The sequence below is a fragment of the Triticum aestivum genome, chromosome 2A, assembly GCF_018294505.1.
Source record: "Triticum aestivum cultivar Chinese Spring chromosome 2A, IWGSC CS RefSeq v2.1, whole genome shotgun sequence".
NCBI classification, from domain to species: Eukaryota; Viridiplantae; Streptophyta; class Magnoliopsida; order Poales; family Poaceae; genus Triticum; species Triticum aestivum.
Window position 1 is genome coordinate 489,687,813 of NC_057797.1, and position 27,978 is coordinate 489,715,790.

Sequence of the window (27,978 nt, forward strand, 5' to 3'; positions counted from 1 at the left end):
CCACAAGTTAATGTCATCCTAATCATGCAATGTTTGAGGATTGGAACTAATGCATAAAAACTGGGTGATAGAGGGATATGATCAAAGTGTTACTTGCCTTGCTGACGATCCGCGTAACCTAGAGACTCCAAATAACACGCTTCGCACTCCGGGAATTCCATCGCAAACAAACAGTAGCATACATAAGCAACAATCAAAGAAGCACGGGTAAAACTCAAATAAGAAGATCTAATCGGAAATTTCAACTTAAGAACTCCGGTTTGCAAAAAGAATCAAATCAAATGGAGCAACGAAACTCAAACGGCGAAGGAAACAAGATCTGTTTACTAATCTTAACTAAGGTCAAATTTTACAGTACCAAAATCTTGTTCAAGTTGGTTAAGCGGAAAGAGGGTCTCGAGACGAAGATCTAGGCGCTTGAATCGCTTGATTCCAACTAACGAGCGAAAAGATAAACCGAAATGAAAATTGGATCAGAAATCGTGATCGAGAATAATCGCGGAAAAATCCGATAAAAGAAAACTGACGAACAGGCTAACGAACGAGCGTTCGTTATCTGTAACTAACGAGCGAAAACCGCTCGTGGAAACGAACATACGGACGAACGTCCACTAAATTGAAGAACCGGGAAAAACCGGCGAATCGATCTAAAAAAACGTACTAGGTTTTTCAAAAAAACTGAATCGGTTTTCTTTGAAAAAAAACCGGGCGGCGGTGGAACGGCACGGTACCTCTGGCGAGGCGGGGCTCGGGCGGCGGGGCGGCGGGCTTGCGGGGCGGCGGGGCGAGGGCGGCGGCGAGGTGCGACTGCAGCGGGGGCGGCAAGGCGCGGGCGGGGCTGCCGTGGCGCGGCTCGGAGGCGGGACTGCTGCGGCAGCGGGTTGTGGTGGTGGCGGGGGGGGGGGCTCGGGTGGCGTATATAAAGGGCGGGGCGGGGTGTCTTGGAGGAGGGACAAGGCGGCACCGGTGGAGGAGTCCGGCTCGGACTCTGTCCGAGTGGGCGGCGGCGGCGGCGCGCGACTCCGTGCGGGAGACGGCGGCGGGGCGGTTGGGCCGGCCCGACTGGGTTTGGGCCCAGTCGGCGCTTGGAAGTTTTTTTTTTATAAAATTCCACCGAACAGAAAATAAATCCTAGAAAATAAAATAAAAATCTAAAAATGCCAAAACAAATTTTCACCGTCTAAATAAAATATTTAGGACGATATGAACATTTTCTTGGCCCTAAAATGCAATTTCGAAAACGTGCAATTTTTCTAATGCAAATAAAATCCGAATAAAATCTAATAAAATCAAATAAATGATTTTAATATTTTTCCTCCAATATTTCAATTATTTTGGAGAAGTCATATTATCTCCTCTCATATATTTTAATATGAAATACTTTTCAGAGAGAAAATAATTAAAATCAAAAATCCTCGTTTCATTATTGATAAAAAAATCAAATATGAAAACTGGGAAATCCCCAACTCTCTCCGAGGGTCCTTGAGTTGCTTAGGATTTCAGGGATTGCGAAACAAAAATGCAATAAAATATGATATGCATGAATGATCTATGTATAACATTCCAAATTGAAAATTTGGGATGTTACAAACCTACCCCCCTTAAGATGAATCTCGCCCTCGAGATTCGGGTTGGCTAGAAAATAGGTGTGGGTGGTCTTTGCGTAGATCATCCTCTCGTTCCCAGGTGGCTTCATCCTCGGTATGGTGGCTCCACTGAACTTTGCAAAACTTGATCACCTTGCGGCGGGTGACTTGACTAGCAAACTCCAAAATCTTGACTGGCTTCTCCTCATAAGTCAAATCACTGTCCAACTGAATCGCCTCCAAGGGTACTGTATCTCTTAACGGTATATCGGCCATCTCAGCATGACACTTCTTCAACTATGAAACGTGAAACACATCATGAAATCCTGACAGTCCTTCAGGTAACTCCAACTTGTAGGCATTTCTCCCATCCGTTCCAAAACACGATACGGTCCTACAAATCTCGGGGCTAAATTTCCTTTAACCCCAAAACACTTCACTCCTCGCAAGGGTGATACTCGCAGGTACGCTCTATCTCCAATTTCATAGGTTACCTCCTTGCTTTTCGAGTCTACATAACTCTTCTGCCTGGACTGAGCAATCTTCAGTCTATCACGAATCAACTTAAATTTCTCTTCAGACTCTTTGATCAAGTTTGGTCCAAACAACTGTCCGTCTCCGACTTCATCCCACATTAACAGTGTTCTGCACCTTCGTCCGTACAGGGCTTCGAACGGTGCCATCTTCAAACTGGCTTGGTAGCTATTGTTGTATGAGAACTCTGTGTAAGGCAAATTGTCATCCCAACTAGATCCATAATCTAGCGCACAGGCTCTCAACATGTCCTCCAGAATCTGGTTGACTCTCTCTGTCTGTCCATCCGTCTGCGGGTGAAACGCTATACTGAACTCCAGTCTTGTTCCCAAGGTCTGGTGTAACTGATGCCAAAACTTTGAGGTAAACTGTGTTCCTCTATCTGATACAATGGTCCTCAGAACTCCATGCAGACATACGATCCTGGACATATATATCTTGGCCAACTTCGCACTTGTATAAGTGTTTTTCACTGGGATAAAGTGAGCCACTTTGGTCAAGCGATCAACTACTACCCATATGGAATCATATCCTAATTTGGTCCTGGGTAATCCGGTGATAAAGTCCATGCCAAGTTTATCCCACTTCCACTCGGGTATCGACATAGGCTGTAACAATCCTGCCGGCTTTTGATGCTCTGCCTTCACTCTCTGACATACATCACATACGGCTACATACTCGGCAATATCCTTCTTCATACCCGTCCACCAGAAACGTTCCTTCAAATCCAAATACATCTTGGTGTTTCTGGGGTGTATCGAGTATGGTGAGTCATGGGCCTCCTGTAGTATTAACTTCCCGATCTATGTGTTATTGGGCACGTATATCCGGTCCTCAAACCATAAGGTATCATGCTCATCCTCACGAAAACCTTTGGCCTTTCCTTTGCTCATCTTCTCCTTTATCTCGACAATCTCTTTGTCATCCTTCTGCGATTCCCGAATCTTACCCAACAATGTCGACTGAACTTCCATTGTTGCAATAAAACCTCTAGGAACAATCTCTAATCGTAGTTCCATGATATCCTCTGCCAACTCCTTCGGTACTCCCTTACTCGCAAGGATATTAGCATAACTCTTCCGGCTCAAAGCGTCTGCTACGACATTGGCCTTTCCTGGATGATAGTGCAACTTCATGTCATAATCCTTTATAAGCTCCAACCATTTCCTCTGCCTAAGGTTCAGTTCCTTCTGTGTGAAGATGTACTTCAAACTCTTATGATCCATGTACACATCACAACGGTTTCCAATAAGGTAATGTCTCCAAGTCTTCAATGCATGCACTACTGCTGCTAGCTCCAAGTCATGCGTGGCATAATTCAACTCGTGAGGTTTTAGTTGTTGCGAGGCATACGAAACAACTCTTCCGTCCTGCATAAGCACACATCCAAGTCCCAAGCGAGAGGCGTCACAATACACTTGGAAATCCTTATGTATATCTGGCAGTGTCAGTACTGGGGTTGTAGTCAAACATTTCTTCAACTCCTGGAAACTTGCCTCGCAATCTTCCGTCCATTTAAACTTGGTATCCTTCTTCAATAACTACGTCATTGGCTTCGCAATCTTGGAAAAATTCTCAATGAATCTCCGGTAGTATCCTGCGAGTCCAAGAAAACTGCGGATCTCGCTAACTGAAGTTGGTGCCAACCATTCAGTGACTGACTAAACCTTGCTGGGGTCTACTGCTATACCTTCTCCTGATATAACATGTCCAAGGAATCTGACTTCCTTCAACCAAAACTCGCATTTGCTGAACTTGGCATACAACTAGTGTTCCCTGAGTTTCTCGAGAACTAAACGCAAATGCTCCTTGTGCTCCTCTTCATTCTTCGAGTATACCATAATATCATCAATAAACACCACAACAAACTTGTCCAGATATTCCATGAATACCTTGTCCATCATGCTCATGAAATAGGCAGGGGCGTTAGTCAGTCGAAACAACATGCTTGTATACTCATATAATCCATAACGCGTGGTGAATGCTGTCTTTGGTATATCTTTCTCTCGAATCTTCAACTGATGGTATCCCGATCGCAAATCGATCTTCGAAAACACCTTAGCTCCTTGCAGCCGATCAAACAGATCATTGATCGTCAACAGTGGGTACTTGTTCTTAATCGTCACTTCATTCAAGGCCCGATAATCAATAACCATTCTTAGGGATTTATCCTTCTTCTCAACCAAAAGCACTAGGGATCCCCAAGGTGATGAACTCCTTCGAATGTAACCTTTCTCCAATAACTCCTTGATCTGTTTCTTAATCTCCTCCAGATCATTTGCGGGCATCCGATAGGGTCTCTTGGATATTGGCCCTGTCCCTGGCAATAGCTCTATCAAAAACTCGATGTCTCGATCCGGTGGCATGCCTGGTAACTCCTTTGGAAAAACATCTGGGTAATCCCTCACTACAGGCACTTCCTCCCGAACAACTCCCGTGAGGGTATTCACTTGGCTCCTCCTAGGCACATGCCTAGATACATACTTAATCCTTTTTCCCTCCGGGGTGGTGAGATAAATCAACTTACTAGCACAGTCAATACTTCCTCCATACTTTGATATCCAGTCCATGCCTAATATCACATCCAATCCTTGTGACTCCAAGATAATTAGGTCGGATGAAAAAACATGAGTGCCAATGGTTAGGGGTATCTGGTCGCACCATCGACTAGCCATATACTCTGCTCTAGGTGAACTCACTAAGAGAGGGGTCCTAAGGGTTTGGGTTGGTAGTTTAAACTTATCCACGAATCCCCTTGATATGTATGAATGCGATGCACCAGTATCAAATAGAACAAGAGCGGTAAATGACTTAACCAAAAACTTACCTATTACCGCGTCCGGCTGCTCTTCAACCTCCTCCACGTTAACGTGGTTCACTTGTCCTTTGTTGAATGGATTGGGCTTCTTCCCAGCGCTCCCATTTCCGTTTCCATTCTTTCCTTCAGGGCACTCCGTGGCATAGTGTCCAGTCTTCCCGCACTTGGAGCAACTAACATGACTTAGATCTCTTTTGGCGGGTGTGGCTGGATTGGGGCGGTTCTGATTGTTATTGGCTCCATTCCCATTCCCATTCTTAGTACCATTGTGGTTATGCGATCCTCCTCCGGTGTGGTTATGACCTCCATGGTTATGAACAAGTCCTCCCGAGTTCGGGGTTAGGCGAGGCTTCTGCTGAGCTCCCGAGTTATTACCTCCCTTGTCCATACTTCCTCTTACGGCTCTCAATCTGCTGCTACTTCCCTTCTATCATAAGAGCCTTATCTACCAACTCCTGGTAGTTGTTGAAGGTTGCTACCATCAACTGCATACTCATCTCATCATTCAGCCCTTCCATAAACTTCTCCTGCTTCGCGACATCTATGGCCATGTCATCAGGGGCATAGCGAGATAACTTGCTAAACTCATCCACGTACTGAGCCACAGTACGGTTCCCCTGGCGTAAGTTGTGAAACTCACGTTTCTTCATATTCATGGCTCTAGTTGAGACATGGGCTATGCGGAAAGCTTGCTGAAACTGGTCCCAAGTGATGTTGGTTATGGGGAAAGTGGCCAAGTAATTCTCCCACCATGAGGCTGTTGGTCCATCCAATTGATGTGCGGCAAAGCATACCTTCTCGGCATCTGTGCAACCTGTGGTGGTCAACTCCCTTCCAATACGGTGTAGCCAATAATCAGCAACTATAGGCTCGGTGCTGCTAGAAAACACCGGCAGTTGTAACCTTAGAAAACGGGCTAGGTTGTCCACTGGCGACGGGTTGTTGTTGTTGTTGTTACCCTGGTTCTGAACTACCAATTGCATCAAGGTGTTCTACTGCTGGATCAACTGAGTGAGCTCCAGCGGGGTGGCAAATCCGTGGTCACGTCTGGGAGGCATCTGATGGGTTTAGATGGAAGAGATTAGAATAGAATGAGGTCTAATGAGAAGGCACTACCCGTATGCACATGAGACAAACACACTCATTTCACTCAATCAATCAAGCAAGGGAATACAAGCGGTCTAGAACTATCGCAAAAGTGCTCAACTACTACTGAATACATGGGGGAATACTACTAATCATTGGGTGGTCATCTAGAAATTTTGATCGGTGGAAGACTCCATGATATCTGCTCCAGCTTCTTCTTCAAAGTCATCATCACTAGGGTCGAAGTCGGTGTCGTCGATGATGATGTAGTCCTCCGAACGAATCTCCTTGGGTTCTTCATCTTCTTCTATGGGAGTGGGGTCTCCCATGAATATTCCGATCTTCTTAATCAGGTCATCATTCTTCTCCAGTAGTGTCGCAATTTCCTCCTCATATCCATCGCGTGTAGACTTAAGTTCTTCTTCCAGCTCGATGATCCTTGTCTTCGCCTTCCTCAAATCTATCATGTCTGCGCACATCTGATTCTCCTAGCGTTGAATGTGTTGGTTTAGTTCCTGGATGAAAGCTGCAATTGATCTATCCTTCCTAGTGCTGATCATCTCCCATTGCTCGTCTCGACGCCCACATATCTGGTAGATAGTGTCCTTAAGATCCTTGTGATATACTTCTCCAATGCGTCCCATGGTGATGTGAGCTGCCATACTCTTTCCTAAACTCTAGGTTGGTGCGTCGAAGGAAAATTCTATAGGTTTAGTGACTGGCGTGAAGGTCCTTCCTGGAACTTGAACTTGAATCATCCATCGCTCCTCTTCTGGTAAAGTGGTGTTGTATGTCCTGGTGAAGCTTGGTATTCCAATGTTCAAGTACCTAGTGACTTCCTTCAAGTGTCGTCCAAAAGGTGATTCTTCCTCCGGTTGTGCAAACTTGTTCTTCATCTCCGCCATCCTAAAGAGTAGAAAATGGAGAGGAGTCAGAAATGAGTAGAGAAGAGTGACCTATGGTTTTATCTTAGTGGTCGTCTCCTACACTCAGCGTGTGCTCTGATACCATCTTTGTGGCGACCCGGCGTCAAACGGTCAAGTCTCTTTGCTACAGTGTCATCCCTGGATCGGTAATGCTGACACACATAATACTCGAAGGATTTATAACAGAGTAGCAATCACACACTTATTACATCGGATGTCTCAAATGAGAACTTATTATAATAAATATGGCTTAAGGCCATCTAATATGATAACAGCGGAAGGCTTGGAAGATAAAGTGAGTCCATCAAATCCAACGGCATAGCTGAGCTGCACGACAATGACCTAACGAACCTTACTCCTCGTCTGAAAAGTCTGCAACATAATACGTTGCAGCCCGAGAACGGGTCAGCACATGGAATATGCTGGCAAAGTAACACAGTAGAGCAAGAACAGAATAATGCTATCACTACATGCATCTTTGGCTGGTGGAAAGCTCTATGGTTATAGTTTTACGAAAAGCAAATCTTTCCCTACAACAAAGGAATAGATTTTAAATTTACTATCATGGTAGTTGAAACATCATTGAGAAGGTTCCTCCAACTCAATCCCAATTAAAGTGATTAACAACCCAACAATATTAATTAAGAGTGATGAGATACTTAAGATATTCCAAGTACTAGATACTCAAGATTTTCCATAACCGGGGACACGGCTAACCATGATTAGTTTGTACACTCTGCAGAGGTTTGCTCACTTTTCCCCACAAGACTCGATCGCCTCCGTTGGATTTCTCGCACTACATGGTGTTTGAGAAACGGATGACCGAGATTCAGTATTTTAGAAACATTAACTCTCTACTCCGGGTAGACCATACCAAATCTACAAACCCACTACCTGTTGATCTACCTCTTCAAGAGCTTCACGTAACTTACTCAACTATGCTAGAGCCCATAATAGCTTGTGGGTGCACATGGAAGTTTCTAGCATGAATAATCTCAGTTCCCTTTGAGCCTGGGTGGCGGTCCATAGGAAGATCACACGGGTACTCCAGGTGCCTCAATCCACCCAGATGTGTATTTAAGTTGCCACCTTAAGTTAAACCATTAATTATCAATCTCACATCTGTCATGGATTTCACTCACCCAACCACGTCTACGAGCATAGCATAGAAGTATTAACAACGCGTAGAAGTAACTCCCAAGGGTTTGAATGTAACAAGGCAATAGGTTCTACCTCATCAACTACTACCCAACCCACAAGTTAATGTCATCCTAATCATGCAATGTTTGAGGATTGGAACTAATGCATAAAAACTGGGTGATAGAGGATATGATCAAAGTGTTACTTGTCTTGCTGATGATACGCGTAACCTAGAGACTCCAAATAACACGCTTCGCACTCCGGGAATTCTATCGTAAATAAACAATAGCATACATAAGCAATTATCAAAGAAGCACGGTAAAACTCAAATAAGAAGATCTAACCGGAAAGTTCAACTTAAGAACTCCGGTTTGCAAAAAGAATCAAATCAAGCGGAGCAATGAAACTCAAACGGCGAAGGAAACAAGATCCGTTTACTAATATGAACTAAGGCCAAATTTTACAGTACCAAAATCTTGTTCAAGTTGGTTAAGCGGAAAGAGGGTCTCGAGACAAAGATCTAGGCGCTTGAATCGCCTGATTCCGACTAACGAGCGAAAAGATAAACCGAAACGAAAATCGAATCAGAAATCGCGATCGAGAATAATCGCGGAAAAATCCGCTAAAAGAAAACTGATGAACAGGCTAACGAACGAGCGTTCGTTATCTATAACTAACGAGCGAAAACCGTTCATGGAAACGAACGTGTGGACGAACGACCGCTAAATTGAAAACCGGGAAAAAACTGGCGAACCGATCTAAAAAAACATACTAGGGTTTTCAAATAAACCGAATCGGTTTTTCTTTGAAAAAAATACCGGGCGGCGGTGGAACGGCGCGGTACCTCCGACGAGGCGGGGCTCGGGCGGCAGGGCGGCGGGGCGAGGGTGGCGTGGCGCGGCGCGGGCGGCGGTGAGGCGCGGCTGCAGCAGCGGCGGTGAGGCGCGGGCGGGGCTGCGGCGGCGTGGCTCGGAGGCGGGGCTGCGGGTTGTGGTGGTGGCGGGGGGGGGGGGGCTCGGGCGGCGTATATAAAGGGCGGGGTGGGGTGGCTTAGAGGAGGGGCAAGGCGGCGGCGGTGGAGGAGTTTGGCTCGGACTCTGTCTGAGTCGGCGGCGGCGGCGCGCGCAACTCCGCGCGGGAGACGGCGGCGGGGCCCAGTCGGCGCTTGGAAGTTTTTTTATAAAATTCCTCCGAACAGAAAATAAATCCTGAAAAATAAAATAAAAATCGAAAAATGCCAAAAAAAAATTCACCGTCTAAATAAAATATTTAGGACGAGATGAACATTGAAAAACGTGCAATTTTCTAATGCAAATAAAATCTGAATAAAATCAAATAAATGATTTTAATATTTTTCCTCCCATATTTCAATTATTTTGGAGAAGTCATATTATCTCCTCTCATATATTTTAATATGAAATAATTTTCAGAGAGAAAATAATTAAAATAAAAAATCCTCGTTTCATTATTGATAAAAAATCAAATATGAAAACTGGGAAATCCCCAACTCTCTCCGAGGGTCCTTGAGTTGCTTAGAATTTCGAGGATTGCGAAATGAAAATGCATTAAAATATGATATGCATGAATGATCTATGCATAACATTCCAAATTGAAAATTAGGGATGTTACACTTACGGTCTACGAGGGTACGTAGACAACACTCTCCTCTCTCGTTACTATGCATCACCATGATCCTGTGTGTGTGCGTAGGAATTTTTTTGAAATTACTACGTTCCCCAACAGTGGTATCAGAGCCAGGTTTTATGCGTAAATGTTATATGCACGATTAGAACACAAGTGAGTTGTGGGCGATACAAGTCATGCTGCTTACCAGCATGTCACACTTTGGTTCGGCGGTATTGTTGGATGAAGCGGCCCGGATCGACATTATGCGTATGCTTATGCAAGACTGGTTCTACCGACGTGCTTTGCACATAGGTGGCTGGCGGGTGTCAGTTTCTCCAACTTTAGTTGAACTGAGTGTGGCTACGCCCGGTCCTTGAGAAGGTTATAACAGCACTAACTAGACGAACTATCGTTGTGGTTTTGATGCGTAGCTAAGAACGGTTCTTGCTCAGCCCGTACCAACCACGTAAAAGTTGCAACAACAAAGTAGAGGACGTCTAACTTGTTTTTGCAGGGCATGTTGTGATGTGATATGGTCAAGACATGATGCTATATTTTATTGTATGAGATGATCATGTTTTGTAACCAAGTTATCGGCAACTGGCAGGAGCCATATGGTTGTCGCTTTATTGTATGCAATGCAATAGCCCTGTAATGCTTTACTTTATCACTAAGTGGTAGCGATAGTCGTAGAAGCAATAGTTGGTGAGACGACAACGATGCTACGATGGAGATCAAGGTGTCGCACCGGTGACGATGGTGATCATGCTTCGGAGATGGAGATCACAAGCACAAGATGATGATGGCCATATCATATCACTTACATTGATTGCATGCGATGTTTATGTTTTATGCATCTTATTTTGCTTTGTTTGACAGTAGCATTATAAGATGATCTCTCACTAAATTTCAAGAAAAAAGTGTTCTCCCTGAGTATGCACCGTTGCCAAAGTACGTCGTGCCCAGACACCACGTGATGATCGGGTGTGATAAGCTCTATGTCCATCTACAACTGGTGCAAGCCAGTTTTTGCACACGCAGAATACTCAGGTTAAACTTGACGAGCCTAGCATATGCAGATATGGCCTCGGAATACTGAGACCGAAAGGTCGAGCGTGAATCATATAGTAGATATGATCAACATAGTGATGTTCACCATTGAAAACTACTCCATTTCACATGATGATCGGTTATGGTTTAGTTGATTTGGATCACATGATCACTTAGATGATTAGAGTGATGTCTATCTAAGTGGGAGTTCTTAAGTAATATGATTAATTGAACTTAAATTTATCATGAACTTAGTACCTGATAGTATTTTACATGTATATGTTTGTTGTAGATAGATGGCTCGTGCTGTTGTTCTATCGAATTTTAATGCATTCCTTGAGAAAGCAAAGTTGAAATATGATGGTAGCAATTACACGGACTGGGTCCATAACTTGAGGATTATCCTCATTGCTGCACAGAAGAATTACGTCCTGGAAGCACCGCTAAGTGCCAAACCTACTGCAGGAGCAACACCAGATGTTATGAACATCTGGCAGAGCAAAGCTGATGACTACTCGATAGTTCAGTGTGCCATGCTTTACGGCTTAGAACCGGGACTTCAACGACATTTTGAATGTCATGGAGCATATGAAATGTTCCAGGAGTTGAAGTTAATATTTCAAGCAAATGCTCAGATTGAGAGATATGAAGTCTCCAATAAGTTCTATAGCTGCAAGATGGAGGAGAATAGTTCTGTCAATGGGCATATACTCAATATGTCTGGGTATCATAATCACTTGACTCAACTGGGAGTTAATCTTCCTGTTGATAGTGTCATTGACAGAGTTCTTCAATCACTGCCACCAAGCTACAAGAGCTTCATGATGAACTATAATATGCAAGGGATGAATAAGATAATTCCCGAGCTCTTCGCAATGCTAAAGGCTGCGAAGGTAGAAATCAAAAAGGAGCATCAAGTGTTGATGGTCAATAAGACCGCCAGTTTCAAGAAAAAAGGCAAAGGGAAGAAGAAGGGGAACTTCAAGAAGAACAACAAACAAGTTGCTGCTCAGGAGAAGAAACCTAAGTCTGGACCTAAGCCTGAGACTGAGTGCTTCTACTGCAAACAGACTGGTCAATGGAAGCGGAATTGCTCCAAGTATTTGGCGGATAAGAAGGATGGCAAGGTGAACAAAGGTATATGTGATATACATGTTATTGATGTGTACCTTACCAGAGCTTGCAGTAGCACCTGGGTATTTGATATTGGTTCTGTTGCTAATATTTGCAACTCGAAACAGGGACTACGGATTAAGCAAACACTGGCTAAGGACGAGGTGACGATGCGCGTGGGAAATGGTTCCAAAGTTGATGTGATCGCCGTCGGCACGCTACCTCTACATCTACCTTCGGGATTAGTTTTAGACCTAAATAATTGTTATTTGGTGCTAGCGTTGAGCATGAACATTATATCTGGATCTTGTTTAATGCGAGACGGTTATTCATTTAAATCTGAGAATAATGGTTGTTCTATTTATATGAGTAATATCTTTTATGGTCACGCACCCTTGAAGAGTGGTCTATTTTTGATGAATCTCGATAGTAGTGATACACATATTCATAATGTTGAAGCCAAAAGATGCAGAGTTGATAATGATAGTGCAATTTATTTGTGGCACTACCGTTTGGGTCATATTGGTATAAAGCGCATGAAGAAACTCCATACCGATGGACTTTTGGAATCACTTGATTATGAATCACTTGGTACTTGCGAACCATGCCTCAGGGGCAAGATGACTAAAACGCCGTTCTCTGGAACTATGGAGCGAGCAACTGATTTGTTGGAAATCATGCATACTGATGTATGTGGTCCAATGAATATTGAAGCTCGTGGCGGGTATCGTTATTTTCTCACCTTCACAGATGATTTAAGCAGATATGGGTATATCTACTTAATAAAACATAAGTCTGAAACATTTGAAAAGTTCAAAGAATTTCAGAGTGAAGATGAAAATCATCGTAACAAGAAAATAAAGTTTCTACGATCTGATCGTGGAGGAGAATATTTGAGTTACGAGTTTGGTCTACATTTGAAACAATGCAGAATAGTTTCGCAACACACGCCACCCGGAACACCACAACGTAATGGTGTGTCCGAATGTCGTAATCGTACTTTACTAGATATGGTGCGATCTATGATGTCTCTTACTGATTTACCGCTATCATTTTGAGGATATGCTTTAGAGACGACCGCATTCACGTTAAATAGGGCACCATCGAAATCCGTTGAGAGGACACCTTATGAACTATGGTTTGGCAAGAAACCAAAGTTGTCATTTCTTAAAATTTGGGGCTGTGATGCTTATGTGAAAAAGCTTCAACCTGATAAGCTCGAACCCAAATCGGAGAAATGTGTCTTCATAGGATACCCAAAGGAAACTGTTGGGTACAACTTCTATCACAGATCCGAGGGCAAGACATTCATTGCTAAGAATGGATCCTTTCTAGAGAAGGAGTTTCTCTCGAACGAAGTGAGTGGGAGGAAAGTAGAACTTGACGAGGTAACAATACCTGCTCCCTTATTGGAAAGTAGTTCATCACAGAAACCGGTTCCTGTGACGTCTACACCAATTAGTGAGGAAGTTAATGATGATGATCATGAAACATCAGATCAAGTTGTTACTGAACCTCGTAGGTTAACGAGAGTAAGATCCGCACCAGTGTGGTACGATAATCCTATTCTGGAGGTTATGTTGCTAGACCATGACGAACCTACGAACTATGAAGAAGCTATGGTGAGCCCAGATTCCAAAAAATGGCTTGAAGCCATGAAATATGAGATGGGATCCATGTATGAGAACAAAGTGTGGACTTTGGTTGACTTGCCCGTTGATCGGCAAGCCATCGAGAATAAATGGATCTTCAAGAAGAAGACTGACGCTGATGGTAATGTTACTGTCTATAAAGCTCGACTTGTTGCAAAAGGTTTTCGACAAGTTCAAGGGATTGACTACGATGAGACCTTCTCACCCGTAGCGATGCTTAAGTCTGTCCGAATCATTTTAGCAATTGCCGCATTTTATGATTATGAAATTTGGCAAATGGATGCCAAAACTGCATTCCTGAATGGATTTCTAGAAGAAGAGTTGTATATGATGCAACCGGAAGGTTTTGTCGATCCAAAGGGAGCTAACAAAGTGTGCAAGCTCCAGCGATCCATTTATGGACTGGTGCAAGCCTCTCGGAGTTGGAATAAACATTTTGATAGTGTGATCAAAGCATATGGTTTTATACATACTTTTGGAGAAGCCTGTATTTACAAGAAAGTGAGTGGGAGCTCTGTAGCATTTCTAATATTATATGTGGATGGCATATTGTTGATCGGAAATGATATAGAATTTCTGGATAGCATAAAAGGATATTTGAATAAAAGTTTTTCAATGAAAGACCTCGGTGAAGCTGCTTATATATTGGGCATCAAGATCTATAGAGATAGATCGAGAAACTTAATTGGACTTTCACAAAGCACATACCTTGACAAAGTTTTGAAAATGTTCAAAATGGATCAAGCAAAGAAAGGGTTCTTGCCTGTGTTACAAGGTGTGAAGTTGAGTAAGACTCAATGCCCGACCACTGCAGAAGATAGAGAGAAAATGAAAGATGGTCCCTATGCTTCAGCCATAGGCTCTATCATATATGCAATGCTGTGTACCAGACCTGATGTGTGCCTTGCTATTAGTTTAGCAGGGAGGTACCAAAGTAATCCAGGAGTGGATCACTGGACAGCGGTCAAGAACATCCTGAAATACCTGAAAAGGACGAAGGATATGTTTCTTGTTTATGGAGGAGACAAAGAGCTCGTCGTAAATGGTTACTTCAGTGCAAGCTTTGACACTGATCCGGACGATTCTAAATCGCAAACCGGATACGTGTTTTTATTAAACGATGGAGCTGTCAGTTGGTGCAGTTCTAAACAAAGCGTTGTAGCGGGATCTACATGTGAAGCGGAGTACATAGCTGCTTCGGAAGGAGCAAATGAAGGAGTCTGGATGAAGGAGTTCATATCCGATCTAGGTGTCATACCTAGTGCATCGGGTCCAATGAAAATCTTTTGTGACAAAACTGGTGCAATTGCTTTGGCAAAAGAATCCAGATTTCACAAGAGAACCAAGCACATCAAGAGACACTTCAACTCCATCCGGGGCCAAGTCCAGGTGGGAGACATAGAGATTTTCAAGATACATAAGGATCTAAATGTTGCAGACCCGTTGACTAAGCCTATTCCATGAGCAAAACATGATCAATAGCAAGGCTCCATGGGTGTTAGAATCATTACTGTGTAATCTAGATTTGACTCTAGTGCAAGTGGGAGACTGAAGGAAATATGCCCTAGAGGCAATAATAAAGTTATTATTTATTTCCTTATATCATGATAAATGTTTATTATTCATGCTAGAATTGTATTAACCGGAAACATGATACATATGTGGATACATAGACAAACAGAGTGTCACTAGTATGCCTCTACTTGGCTAGCTCGTTGATCAAAGATGGTTATGTTTCCTGACCATAGACAAAGAGTTGTCATTTGATTAACGGGGTCACATCATTAGGAGAATGATGTGATTGACTTGACCCATTTCGTTAGCTTAGCACTTGATCGTTTAGTTTGTTTCTATTGCTTTCTTCATGACTTATACATGTTCCTATGACTATGATATTATGCAACTCCCGTTTACCGGAGGAACACTTTGTGTGCTACCAAACGTCACAACGTAATTGGGTGATTATAAAGGTGCTCTACAGGTGTCTCCGAAGGTACTTGTTGGGTTGGCGTATTTCGAGATTAGGATTTGTCACTCTGATTGTCGGAGAGGTATCTCTGGGTCTACTCGGTAATACACATCACTTAAGCCTTGCAAGCATTGCAACTAATGAGTTAGTTGCGAGATGATGTGTTTACGGAATGAGTAAAGAGACTTGCCGGTAACGAGATTGAACTAGGTATTGAGATACCGACGATCGAATCTCGGGCAAGTAACATACCGATGACAAAGGGAACAATGTATGTTGTTATGCGGTTCGACCGATAAAGATCTTCGTAGAATATGTAGAGCCAATATGGGCATCCAAGTTCCGCTATTGGTTATTGACCAGAGAAATGTTTCGGTCATGTCTACATAGTTCTCGAACCCGTAGGGTCCGCACGCTTAACGTTCGTTGACGATATAGTATTTATGAGTTATGTATGTTGGTAACCGAATGTTGTTTGGAGTTCCGGGTAAGATCACGGACATGACGAGGAACTCCGGAATGGTCCGGAGATAAAGTTTGATATATGGGATAATAGTGTTTAGTGTTCGGAAGAGTTCCGGAATTCACCGGAAGGGGTTCCGGATGTTTCCCGAAATGTTTGGGTACGAGAACACTTTATTTGGGCCAAAGCGGAAAGCCCACAAGGTTTTTGGAAAGCGCAAAAGGAAGTTTTGCGGAGTCCAGAGGCCAGACGCCAGGGTCCCTGGCGTCTGGGTCCAGACGCCAGGAACCCTGGCGTCTAGTCCTGGAGTCCGAGAAGGACTCTTGCCTTTCGGGTGAAACCGACTTTGTGAAGGCTTTTACTCCAAGTTTCGACCCCAAGGCTCAACATATAAATAGAGGGGTAGGGCTAGCACCCAAGACACATCAAGAAACACCAAGCCGTGTGCCGGCTACCCCGTCCCCTCTAGTTTATCCTCCACCATAGTTTCCGTAGTGCTTAGGTGAAGCCCTGCGGAGATTGTTCTTCACCAACACCGTCACCACGCCGTCGTGCTGCCGGAACTCATCTACTACTTCGCCCCTCTTGCTGGATCGAGAAGGCAAGGACGTCATCAAGCTGAATGTGTGCTGAACACGGAGGTGCCATACGTTCGGTACTTGATCGGGACGGATCATGAAGGTGTACGACTACATCAACCGCGTTGATAAACGCTTCCGCTTACGGTCTATGAGGGTACGTAGACAACACTCTCCTCTCTCATTACTATGCATCACCATGATCCTGTGTGTGTGCGTAGGATTTTTTTTGAAATTACTACGTTCCCCAACATTTTTGGGTGGGTTAGATGCAACTAGCTCAAACTAGCCCTCATGTTTGCTTTAGGGCTATTTGAGCCCAAACTAGCTCAAACTAACTCTAACCCATGGATACAACAACAGTTAATCAGCCAATAATTTGTAAGAATGCAATAAACTCCTTCTGCCCATAACATAAGATGTTATTTCATCTAATATGTGAGTATATTGGATGCTATAAGATATTATAAAAGAGTGTTGTACTACATCATTGTGCAATTGCTATTTAGCTTCTAATATTAACTTGGTGCTTTTAGGTACATATGTCATTGGTAAAGATCCACACTTCGACCCTTTTTATGGAGAATGAGATATCAATGAACCAACATCAAGTGAGGAAGCTGATAAAGATTGTTAGTAAAATGGGTCAAAAGAGGGCAATTAAACTATTTTTTTACACTTTATCCAAGACAACAACAAACTGCGGGATGGTAAGTAAGAACTCTGCAACCTTCTTTTTACTGCCCATAATGATTTGTGTTAGATGACAATGTCTGAATCTTTTTCCTTTGAAGTGGTTCCCAAAGCAGTTTACTCAAGATTACCTCTCAAACTACATGATTGGTGGGCATGCAAAGGTTAAAGTATTTCTAGCAGACCACGATGATTATCTAGATGTTTTCATCTAGACTGTGAAGGATGGGCGGTCGGCCATCACAAGGGGTTGGACTAGAGTCGTGCGTGCCTTCTGCATGGGGTCTGCTTCACCTTGTTCAACAACCAAAATGTATTTCGCCTCTTTCTTTACCGTCTTTAATAGTACTAGTATACAACTATGGTTCATCATTCTTTATTTGGTTCTTATGTAATTCTTGAACATATGTACCTATGAATCAAATAATGCATTGGTTGTTTAAACCTGATGGATATGAGTAAAGCTATAGCATATATTCAAATTCAAATTCGAGTTCAAATCCGGTACAATTTGAAATAGCAATTAAATTATGGTGAAATTACGCTCTCCAGGTTGTTACGGCGCACACAGTTGGTAAAACACAAACGTTTGCGATATACACCATAATCCGACATGGTTCACAAAGAGGAAACGTGTGCAAGCATGCACACAGTTGCCGTTTGCAAAGTGTGTGTGATGTCAGACAATATCACAAATGGTGCAGGCAAACTAAATGTTTATGATAGTTGCCTTATCGTACACGATTCGCAAGCATGAGCTGTTTCTGAGGAAGTATGCATCGTAAATGTTGCACCACAGAATAGTGTGTGCTATAGTTGTCGTGTACGATGATGTTACGATAGTCTGATGTTTCGTAATCCTGTCTGACACTCGTGTGAGGATTATCTAATCTTCTTAATTAGTTATCGCATATGGTTTGGGAAAAGCGAATGTGTGTGATTGTCTGCTTATCATACACTTTCTATAATAGTGAACCATTTGTGATGGGCCGCACATCGTAAACATAGCACCACAGAATACCGATTGCGATGACAATGCGAGCACAAACGAGTAGGAGTACTGTATATGCATCTTGGCTCCCTATCCCCGACGATTTGTGGGTCATGTGGGAAGGACCCCCTATCGCCCACACTCACTTGGCGACGGTTACAAATGCCGTCGCGGAAAGGGGTTAAAAACCATTTGTATAGCACCGACGCATACCAGTGTATAGTCAATGAAGAACATCAGTCAAAAAGTTGAAGATTTGCAAAGTTGAGGAATTTGAAAATTAAAGAATTTGCGAAATGAAGAAAAACTCAAATTTGAAGATTTTCAACGTTTGTTGGTGGCATGACCCACCGTATAAGAATGATGATTCCAGACACCGCGTACAATTGTCGTAGGGCTCTGAGAATCAAAGTCTTCATTAATTTCTTCACACTTAGAGGGTTAGTCTTCATTGATTGAAGAAAAATGTTACTTCGCGTATTGCACATCTAAGTCATCAATTTTGCATAAGTGTTAGGATGTGTGTCCTTTCAAAGAACATTCGAAGATTCTAAGATATTTAGCTCACACAACAACTTGCTAAATCTCTTCTCATCCAAGGGCTTTGTGAAGATATCTGTCAGCTGTTCTTCAGTCTTCACATGGTCAATGGAGTTGTCGCCCTTCAACACATGACCATGAAGAATATGATGACGAATCTGGATGTGCTTAGTCTTAGAGTGCTGAACTGGGTTGTGAGCAATCTTGATGGCACTCTCGTTGTCGAAGTTCTTCATGTGCCTGATGTTGACTTGCGATCCACTCGATCACTAGCATAGTCAGAGTCAGAATATCCAATGAGATCAAAAGCCAAGCCCTTGGGATACCATTATCCATGTGTTGGAGTGTGAGCTAGATATCGAAGAATATGTTTCACACCCTTATGGTGTGATTCCTTCTGTGTAGCTTGAAAACGGGCACACATACAAACACTAAGCATAATATCTGGCCTAGATGCACATATATACAATAAAGAGCCAATCATGGAGCGGTATACCTTTTGATCAAAGTCTTTACCATTTTCATCGGTGCATAGATGGCCATTTATGGGCATAGGGATTTTGATGCCTTTGCAATCTTGCATGCCGATTTTTCTCAGCGCATCCTTGAGGTATTTCTCTTGAGATATGAATATGCCATTGCGTTGTTAACGAATTGAAGACCTAAGAAGAATTTAAATTCTCCCATCATAGATAATTGATATTCCTCGCTCATCATATAGGCATATTCGTCACTGTAACGTTGGTTAGTACAACCAAAGATAATATCATCAACATATATTTGGCACACGAATAATTCATCATCATACGTTTTGGTGAAAAGAGTTGGGTCAAGTGAACCGTGTTTGAAGCCTTTCTTCATGAGGAATTCCTTCAGTGTATCATAACACACCCGAGGGGCCTGCTTGAGGCCATAGAGGGCCTTGTTGAGTCTGAAGACTTTGTCAGGATGCTTAGGATCTTCAAAACCAGGGGGTGGAGCAACATATACTTCTTCCTCAAGCTTACCATTGAGGAATGCACTTTTCACATCCATTTGATATAAGATGATATCACTACAAAAAATACACTTCCATGATGATACGTGTTTGTCACCTGTAGGTCATGTTTTTTGTCATGCATGTACATCCATGGCAATTTTATGACAGAGTCAAGATAGTCATACTTGTGTTGTCGTAGAAGTGTTCCATGACATTACCAAAATTATCATCACGGAAGTGTCCACCCATGACGATAAATCACGCGTCATAGAAGTGCTTTTGTCAAGGGTAACCGACACATGGCATCCACCATAACGGGTCATTGTTAAGCTATCGTGTTCCGGTTTAGATCGATAACCCATTAACAGCCTGGACCAATGGGGATTTTCCACGTGTAAAATTCTGAATGGCCAGAGGAACCACGTGTCGGCTCACCGTTGGGATAGATGTCATCCACTCATTGGACCAAAGGCGCCTATGATACTTCGACACGTGGCAAGGCCCAACAACGGCCCATTTAGGTTAAAAAGGTTGGCCCAGTCAAAATTAGCGGGCCAACCTATTAAAGTCCTGCTTGCAGATGACCCATTCACAGTTAAGGCCCATACGAATAGTGTCAAATCGGCCCATCAACGACCCGTCCTAAACTTGTCACCATCAAGGCCCATGGTCACTTCTGGCCCATTAACAGTCCGCTAAGTATTTGGGCCGAATTACGGCCTGGTGTGTTTCCGGCCTGTTAAAGGTCTTTCTTCATTTGGGCCCGTTTATAGGTCATTGAAACTTTTGGCCCATACACGACCATGAAGTATTTAGGTCATATTTGGCCATGCCTGACATTTGGCCTATTAGAGGCCCACTGTAGATTTGGGCAACTTTCAACCTATTGTGATTTTTGGCCTGTTAACGTCGGACAAGATCCATGGGCCATATGTGGCCCAACGTCACATCGAGCCTATTAACGGCCCATATAAAACTGACACTAATCAAGCCCGACCGAACTTCCGGCCTATTAAAGGCTCGTGTAGAAGGTCGGCGCATTTACGGCCCGTCTGAATTTGGGCCTGTGAACGATCCGCATTGTAAATGGGCCAGTGGGTTATTTGGCACAATCAGGGCCCAATCTCACTTTTGGCCTATTAAAGGCCCATGTTTTTCATGGGCTCGAGATATTTACACATGTTAACGGCCGATTGTTACTAAGGGCCCAAATTATGTTTAGGCTTATTAAAGGCTCACTGTGGGCACATGCCTATCAAAAAATATGAAAGCTTATGCTGATTTAGGCCTAGATATTTTTAGTGGGCTACATGCAAATTACGGCCCATAATCGCTTTTGGCCCAATTGGAATGGGCCCGATGAATGTTGGCACGTTGGGATCCTATGAAGCTTTCGGCTGAATACATTACTAAGATAAACCTACACTATACAAAAATAGCGTCGTAATTTCTGTAGCCTTTGGCAACACCATAAATGTTGTATCACAACAAAATAAATTCCAACCATACAACAAAAGGCCTGTTGGCATAAAGTTTACAGTCCTTGCAGATAAAAAGCACCATCATATGTATAGAAGCACAAATCATTTGACCTGAGTGCTAATGTTTCAGGTTGTAGAATCTGATGGAGCAACATGATCTTCCCCTTTTCCCCGCCATTGCTCTTGAACAATGAAGCACATGTCTGACATTATGGTTTCAAAACCATTCATATCTTGACGACATTTGTCGACCACTATTCTTATTTCTGAAACGACGTCCATTAGAGATTGGACTTGTGTCTGGAGCACAGATATATCACTCTGTCTAGCTGGAAGATTTTGTTCAGTAGGTGATTTGGACGAGGTTACCTTAACAACCAACCCAGAATTACACAGGCAAGTGCTTTTTGCACTGTTACTGAAGAGATACTGACGCACTGTAGCAAGACGTGACATTGTGCTTGCGGTAGCCTCATCACCTTCAGGTGGTTGTGTCTATTGAATCATTTGTTCCAGAGCTTGCTGAAAGTTTAAACTTGTAGATTAGTGTACCAGATAAGTTACTAATGAGACAAAAACAAACAAAGTAGGTTCATGTTTATACATAACTTATTTTGGTGAACTACTGTAATACATTAGCATGTATTATAGTGCCAACTACATAATAAAATCACTTCGGAACATATGTCCATGTAGCATGCCTATTGTATTGTCTATTTCCTCACATTCGTTGACATGTAAGGATAAAGAGACATGGTTTAAAGTAGGATGAACATAGTATGAAATCATTCATATCATGGAAAAACAGATATAAAACAAACAAGCTATTGTATCATTTTGTGGGCACACGTGAACATCACAACTAGATTATAGATCAAGACCAAAAGAATATCCTTCATCTCTTTTAAACCATGTAAGAGGAAATGATACATTAATACAACTGTGTATAAAAGTGAACATAGTAACTGACATTGGCTGCAAACCAAGCAATTAAATGAACACGTCACAGTAACAAGCAGTTCAAAGGCAGGAAGAGTAAGGACTTACAACAGCTGCTTGAACTGGTGCGCTCATGCCCTTCATCTTGCTGGTGTGGCAATCCTTGAAGATTTCCACTACATTTGGTTCAGGTTCTTTTTGGACCGCACGGGCTTTCCTCTGTATTTGGAACAAGTCAATATAGATACGATAATATGGCATAGAAAAAAGAAGGAACTAGCAGCTATTTACAAGAGCCTCGCAGTGTGCAATATAGTTACGAGATCCTATTGTCTGTTGGAATTTCACTTTAGAACGGTTGGTCTTGTTCTTGAAACAGTTAGCCTAGAAGAAGATACACTTGTAAGGCACATACATAAATACAAGTACAATATGTGATATGATGAAATACATATACCCTACCCGATACTTTGGATCAGACTAGTGTTTAACAAGGGTTATCCAGTCTTCATCTGTAATATATTCCACTGGAGATGTTTGGGCGATTTCATTGTTAGCCTTGCCTTCAAAGTGAGCTTTTCTAAGGTGGTACCAATACTATCGCAGAGCAGACTGAAAAACATGAGTGCATCCTTGTTTAGTTGCACCATCTTTCGGATCCAACTTGAATCTCATCTATTGAAAAAAGAATGTGAGTCTATTAGGAGGAAGCTAGAAAGTATGGGACACAGCAAGACAATATTACAAATTGCGATGAATAACATTACTTACGGATAAATGGTCAAGGAAGGTGTTTGGGCATTGTCCTTCTCATTCTTGTACTGGATCCACCACTACACCACAACACTAATGCACCGACATGTAATATGCCGGGAGAACGCACTTAAGAGGGCAAATAGACTGCCGGGACGAAGATTCTCCCGGCAGATAGAACTGCCACAACAATGGCTGCCGGGGATTACTTGTGCCGGCAGATAAACAATCCCCGGCAGTTCTTCTGCCCTGACCATTATATCTGCCGGCAGTTTATGTTCTCCCGGCAGATTCATCCTAGCATATGCACTACAGTTTGCTGGCAGTTCCGCTGCCTGCACAAGCACGTTTACCTGGCAGGTAATATGCCATGACGTGCTTTCTCGGAAGCAATATAAATTGTTCTGGGCAAGATATCCCTCATTTAATATCCAATCATTATATTCGAACAGACATGACAGATCACAAAACATATACATACAGCTCAATCAGATTACATGTAAGGCCTCATTCAATAACATAAAACAGATAAAAAATATACGTTTCTAATGACATTGTGCCTCAGAAGGCAAAGTACATATGTTTAAGCTAAAGAAATCGTGCCACACAACCAAAATAAGCATACAATGGCTTGTGTGCTGAAACAACCAACCAAAGGTAGTATAAAACTTGCCGATGTCTCAAGGTTCAACAAATAAGGTATATTACATATACATTGTCACTCCAGCAACTTGTAGATCTTCCAAACCTCCAGCAACTTGTACATCTTCCAAACCACCATCAGCTTGTGTATCTTTGAGAAATCTGCAACAAATCAGAAACTCAAAAATGGTGCTATCGTTTCAGATTTTAAATCAACGTATTATAGATTTCGACGTGCTGAAGTTTAACTCGTCGGCACAAAACTCTTCCAAATGTGCAACACTTCATCATCACAACAAGCAATGATTATCACGTACATAATTTGATTGAGCAGAAATTATTTGCGCTTCAAATACAAAAATCTTTCATGGGCAAATATGGCAAAACAATAATCTGTAATATTGTTACTTGCTTCACTAAAGCGTACTCTCCAAGTGCACCGAAAGGAACAGATTGCACTAATTGAGAACCTAGAATAAAATAAAGAATGCACAAACATAATTGAGAACCGGAGGATTGCACAGCAAAAAAGTTAAGGTAAAAGTTAACCCCTCTATAAACTTAGTACATCCTAAATGATATGCAGAGGTGACAAATCAAACAAACAAATAAGCACATCAAAAAGAAATATATAAATAATATCATATAGCAATAGCCAAGCGAAAGATGCATAAGTATTACCCCTCGAGACTAGCATGTGATCGCATTGTTGCTTTTGCCAGACTTATCCGCTTCCAGCTGCATACATAGAAGCAGATTATTAAGGTGTAGAAATAAATTGGGAGCAGGTACAGAAGCTAGAAAAAAACTTCTTGTTACTCAAAGAAGTTGCAGTTGAAACACGGTTTATCCAATCTACACTCTAATGAGCTCCGCAGCCACCACGATGGGCCATCAGGGTTGGTTAGGGCTTGGTAGCTACATCCAATGTGAGAACACAGAGGTGGTGCTGCATGGCATGGAGAAAGAGGGAGGGGAGTTGGAGGGGAGGCCTGCAAGAAGCCATGCCGAGAAGGCCTAAGTGAAAATATCGGCAAGGCAGACTCACATTGTCCATCCTCATCTCTGTCAGCACTATCTAGTTTGAAATGGAGCATTATCTAGTTTGAAATGTGGCATTATCTAGCGTATCTACTACTCCTAAGTTAGTACTACTCTTGCATCATCTAGAAGTGGCGGAGCCAGAATTTTTTTGAAGCCTGGGCAAGCTTGTGCCTAAGTGTGGAAATCAAAATCTGGTGTTTGGATACAGCTCATATAAAAATAGGCCCAAACTTCTGAACCACCAATCAACATTAATAATGAAGCGCAAATATAAACATAGTAATCATACAAATGTAACTTTAAAGTGAACTTGTATATAGTATACTAGTTTCATAGTCCAGAGAACCATCTCATGCATAGAACCAAACTTGCCACAACAAAAGTATAACTATCCAAATTAACATCGAAAACGTTCTAGAATACACTACAAGATAAAAGAATGGATTTATACTCCTCACAAATTAAGTGTTGTGATTTGTGAGTATATTCGAAATGGAGAGCTTTCAAGAATAGATCTTATCAAATGTGACAGACAAATAGTGTGCTAAAGAAAATCTCCTCATCGATTCAAATTTTAAAGTTAACATTCAACTACATAGAACAAATCCCTGAACCAAATACTAGTAAGATAATGAAGTCATGAACATCCCCATGGATCATTCCCACACTCTAACCTCGAAGTAAGCCCAGGTCTATTAATCCCGGATGAACATACCAGTTTGCAATTTTACCTAATTTCACAGGTGGGGATGAGTAGTCGAGGATGAAAGTTGTTCCTGCCTTCCTAGGGCTGGATCCCTCCGCCACCGGCCACGCGCCCAGATCTATTTCGTCACCTGCCAACACAATTTGCCCAGGAAACGCCCCTCAAAAAATAAATCTGCCCCGGAAACAGTGGCACGGAGGTGGATGTGCCCAGTTTGTCGGACGGCATCTCACACTATCTAGCATTATCCAATTTGAAATGGAGCATTATCTAGCATATCTCAACCATATTATCAGGCATTAGAATCCCGCATATCTGAATGTTGTTTCAGAGATGTTGATTTCAGTACATACAACCCTTGATAAACATTATTTCGGAAATTTTGATTTCAGTTGAACTACATCATTTACTCCAAGCAAATATTTAAGCAACAATACAAGTACTCCTACAGTACACCCAGCATGTTCAAATAACAACAACAACAACAAGTCAACAATTAACAGTAGCTGAAGGAGTCAAGTTATTCCGAGCATGTACAGACAACAACGAGAGAAATATCAGGGGCAGGGGAGTAGCTGAATTATTAGCAGCTCCTGAAGTTACTGTCCTCACGGTCAACTATATGTTCACGGACAACATGTCCCCAGCATGTTCAGCCCAGCAGCTCGCTAGTGCTCATGGTCAGGCGCAAGAGGTTTACCTGCAGACACAGACATCTCCACAATTCGCTGTTGACGCAGCAGAGGACCATGGCGGCGCGCATGGAGGAGATGCCGCAGCCTGAATGGGGACCCGCAGCTGCCGGGCGTCCATGATGCCGCGCACGACCTCGAGTGCCTCAAAGACGAGCCCACCACCACGACGCCTGCCTCCTCGCCCCCTGCTGCTGCTGCTGCACATCTCAGGCCCGATCTGGGGGTAGGCGCTCCTCCTTACAGGTCGAGGGCGATGGGGAGCCCTCGTGTTCGTCGCTGTCGCCATCAAGCAGGAGAAGGCCGCCGCGTGCCCACGCTCCTACCGCTCCAGCTACACGGCGACATCGTCCCGCTTCAGATCCAGCAGCTTCAGAATCATCCGGCTGCACAGCTCCTTTCGCTGCTCCTTGCCGCCGCCACACCTCCTCTTCACCAAAAAGCCACCTTTAACTCCACCGAGAGGCGATGTGGGGCGAAAGAAAGAGGCGCCGCCGGCGAGAAGATAAGGGATGCGGTGACGCATGTGAGGAGGCGGCGGCGACATGGGTGAGAGGGGACGGACGATCCGCTGCTTGGGGGTGAGAACATAGTCAGATGGAGGAGGCTGGGTGCGGTGGTTGGGGGCGGGGGCGGCGGCGGCGGCGGCGGCAAGGGCACATCGCGTTTGGGGGCGGCGGCGACGAGGGCACACATCGGACTAGATTTGGGGGCGATTTGGAGGAGAGTTCGGGAGATTTGGGCCGAGTCTTGCGCCAATCTTCGTTCGGTGCGTAAATTTTCATCTCTGGCGGGCTTTTGCTCGGTAGCGCGCGCTTTGGCCCAATTTATTTCGGTCTCGCGTCATGGGCCATGGTTACTTGTCCCGGCAGTAAATGGGCCATGTTTACTTGTCCCGGCAGATAATGCGCCCTTCAACGTGGACACCATTGCCGGCAGTTTCTATGCCCTTATTCGCCAAGTCCTACTGGCAGTTTTTCTGCCCTGAAGTGCTTCTACCGGCAGTAACAAGTTTCCCGGCTGATCATTTGCCCTTATTCACATACTTCTCCCGGCAGTTAATTGCCCCCAATTAAGTGTTGTGGTGTAGTGCCACGTTGGGAGGATAAGTGCATGACACCTAACGGTAACGACTGCCTTTGATACTAACTTGGCTGACTCTGTAGCATCACGTGGCCTTTTTAAACCTGCCTCAAAATGGATCTCCATTCTTCCTCCTTTAGATTTTGTTAATCTATCAAGCATCATCCCATATGTCTGTTTCCGCTTGCACCGTGGTGTTAGTTCAACAACGAATATGGAAAGTGTTAGTGCACATCAAACTATGAGATTACATATAAAGGAGCATGCAACTGCAACTTGACTTGGTCAGGTACCATCTTGGTGTTGATGCTCATGAGGTTCATTTGATCTTGCCAAGTCCTGTTGTGTCAGCAGTGCTTCGGAAGTAGTGTTAGGTGTGAAGGCAGCTTGGGAACTGGCCAGTTCCGGAGCAAAAGAACGAGTAACTCATTGAGATGCCGCTACAGTTGAAGCGGATGCTGCAGGTGGTGGAGCAGGTGATACTGTGTTTGTAGATTTAGCCGGTGGACTTGGACCTTCTACTGCACTATAAGTACCAGCAGAATCTAGAGGGCAGATCCTTTTTTGTTTCACCCAACGAGTAACACCATTCCCTACTATATTCTTTTCCTTGCTCTTTTTTTACTTTGCCATGTCAAGTCGTACCCACAACACAAAAGAATAACATCGCTCTTTAGAACTCATTGATGCATGATACAGACAAGCAATACTTTGATGTAAGAAAATCATATGAGGATGGAATATGTAAGAAAAATAGGACGGCATGACATATTCACAGCTAAGATGTGTAAACTAAGCAGAAAGATTTTCAAGAAAATAGAAGTAATGCAAGCTAGACACCATATGAAAGATGCAACCAGTATCACTCTGCCAAGTTAAAAGTGTCTTGTCATA

The 27,978-nt window shown here is 43.2% G+C and overlaps 1 protein-coding gene across 4 annotated transcripts; it reads right to left on the minus strand.

Moving 5' to 3' along the window:
• Positions 1-23,377: 23,377 nt before the first annotated feature.
• Positions 23,378-26,786, minus strand: LOC123189077 (uncharacterized). Of its 4 annotated transcripts, none has more exons than XR_006495565.1 (4): positions 26,010-26,781; positions 25,335-25,439; positions 24,241-24,297; positions 23,378-23,721 (listed from the first exon to the last, which is right to left on the minus strand). XR_006495565.1 is itself a non-coding variant. In XM_044601399.1 (4 exons), exons 1-4 carry the CDS (start codon positions 26,023-26,025, stop codon positions 23,622-23,624), a joined length of 294 nt encoding a protein of 97 aa, XP_044457334.1. In that variant the 5' UTR covers positions 26,026-26,786; the 3' UTR covers positions 23,378-23,621. The 4 variants fall into 4 exon arrangements, 2 of the variants coding, with proteins under 2 accessions (XP_044457334.1, XP_044457333.1); XM_044601399.1 differs by having other exon boundaries at positions 25,319-25,439; positions 26,010-26,786; XR_006495564.1 differs by having other exon boundaries at positions 25,335-26,781.
• Positions 26,787-27,978: the final 1,192 nt, after the last annotated feature.

What these genes read in the sequence shown, in the direction of transcription:
- LOC123189077 (XM_044601398.1), bottom strand. Translation starts at nt 26,290, where the DNA reads ATGGCGACAGCGACGAACACGAGGGCTCCCCATCGCCCTCGACCTGTA. An exon ending in GGAGATGTCTGTGTCTGCAG is followed by an intron (nt 24,298 to 26,009) that starts GTAAACCTCTTG and finishes CTATGTATGCAG; the next exon opens with CTGGAAGCGGATAAGTCTGG. An exon ending in TCACATGCTAGTCTCGAGGG is followed by an intron (nt 23,722 to 24,240) that starts GTAATACTTATG and finishes GATTTGTTGCAG; the next exon opens with ATTTCTCAAAGATACACAAG.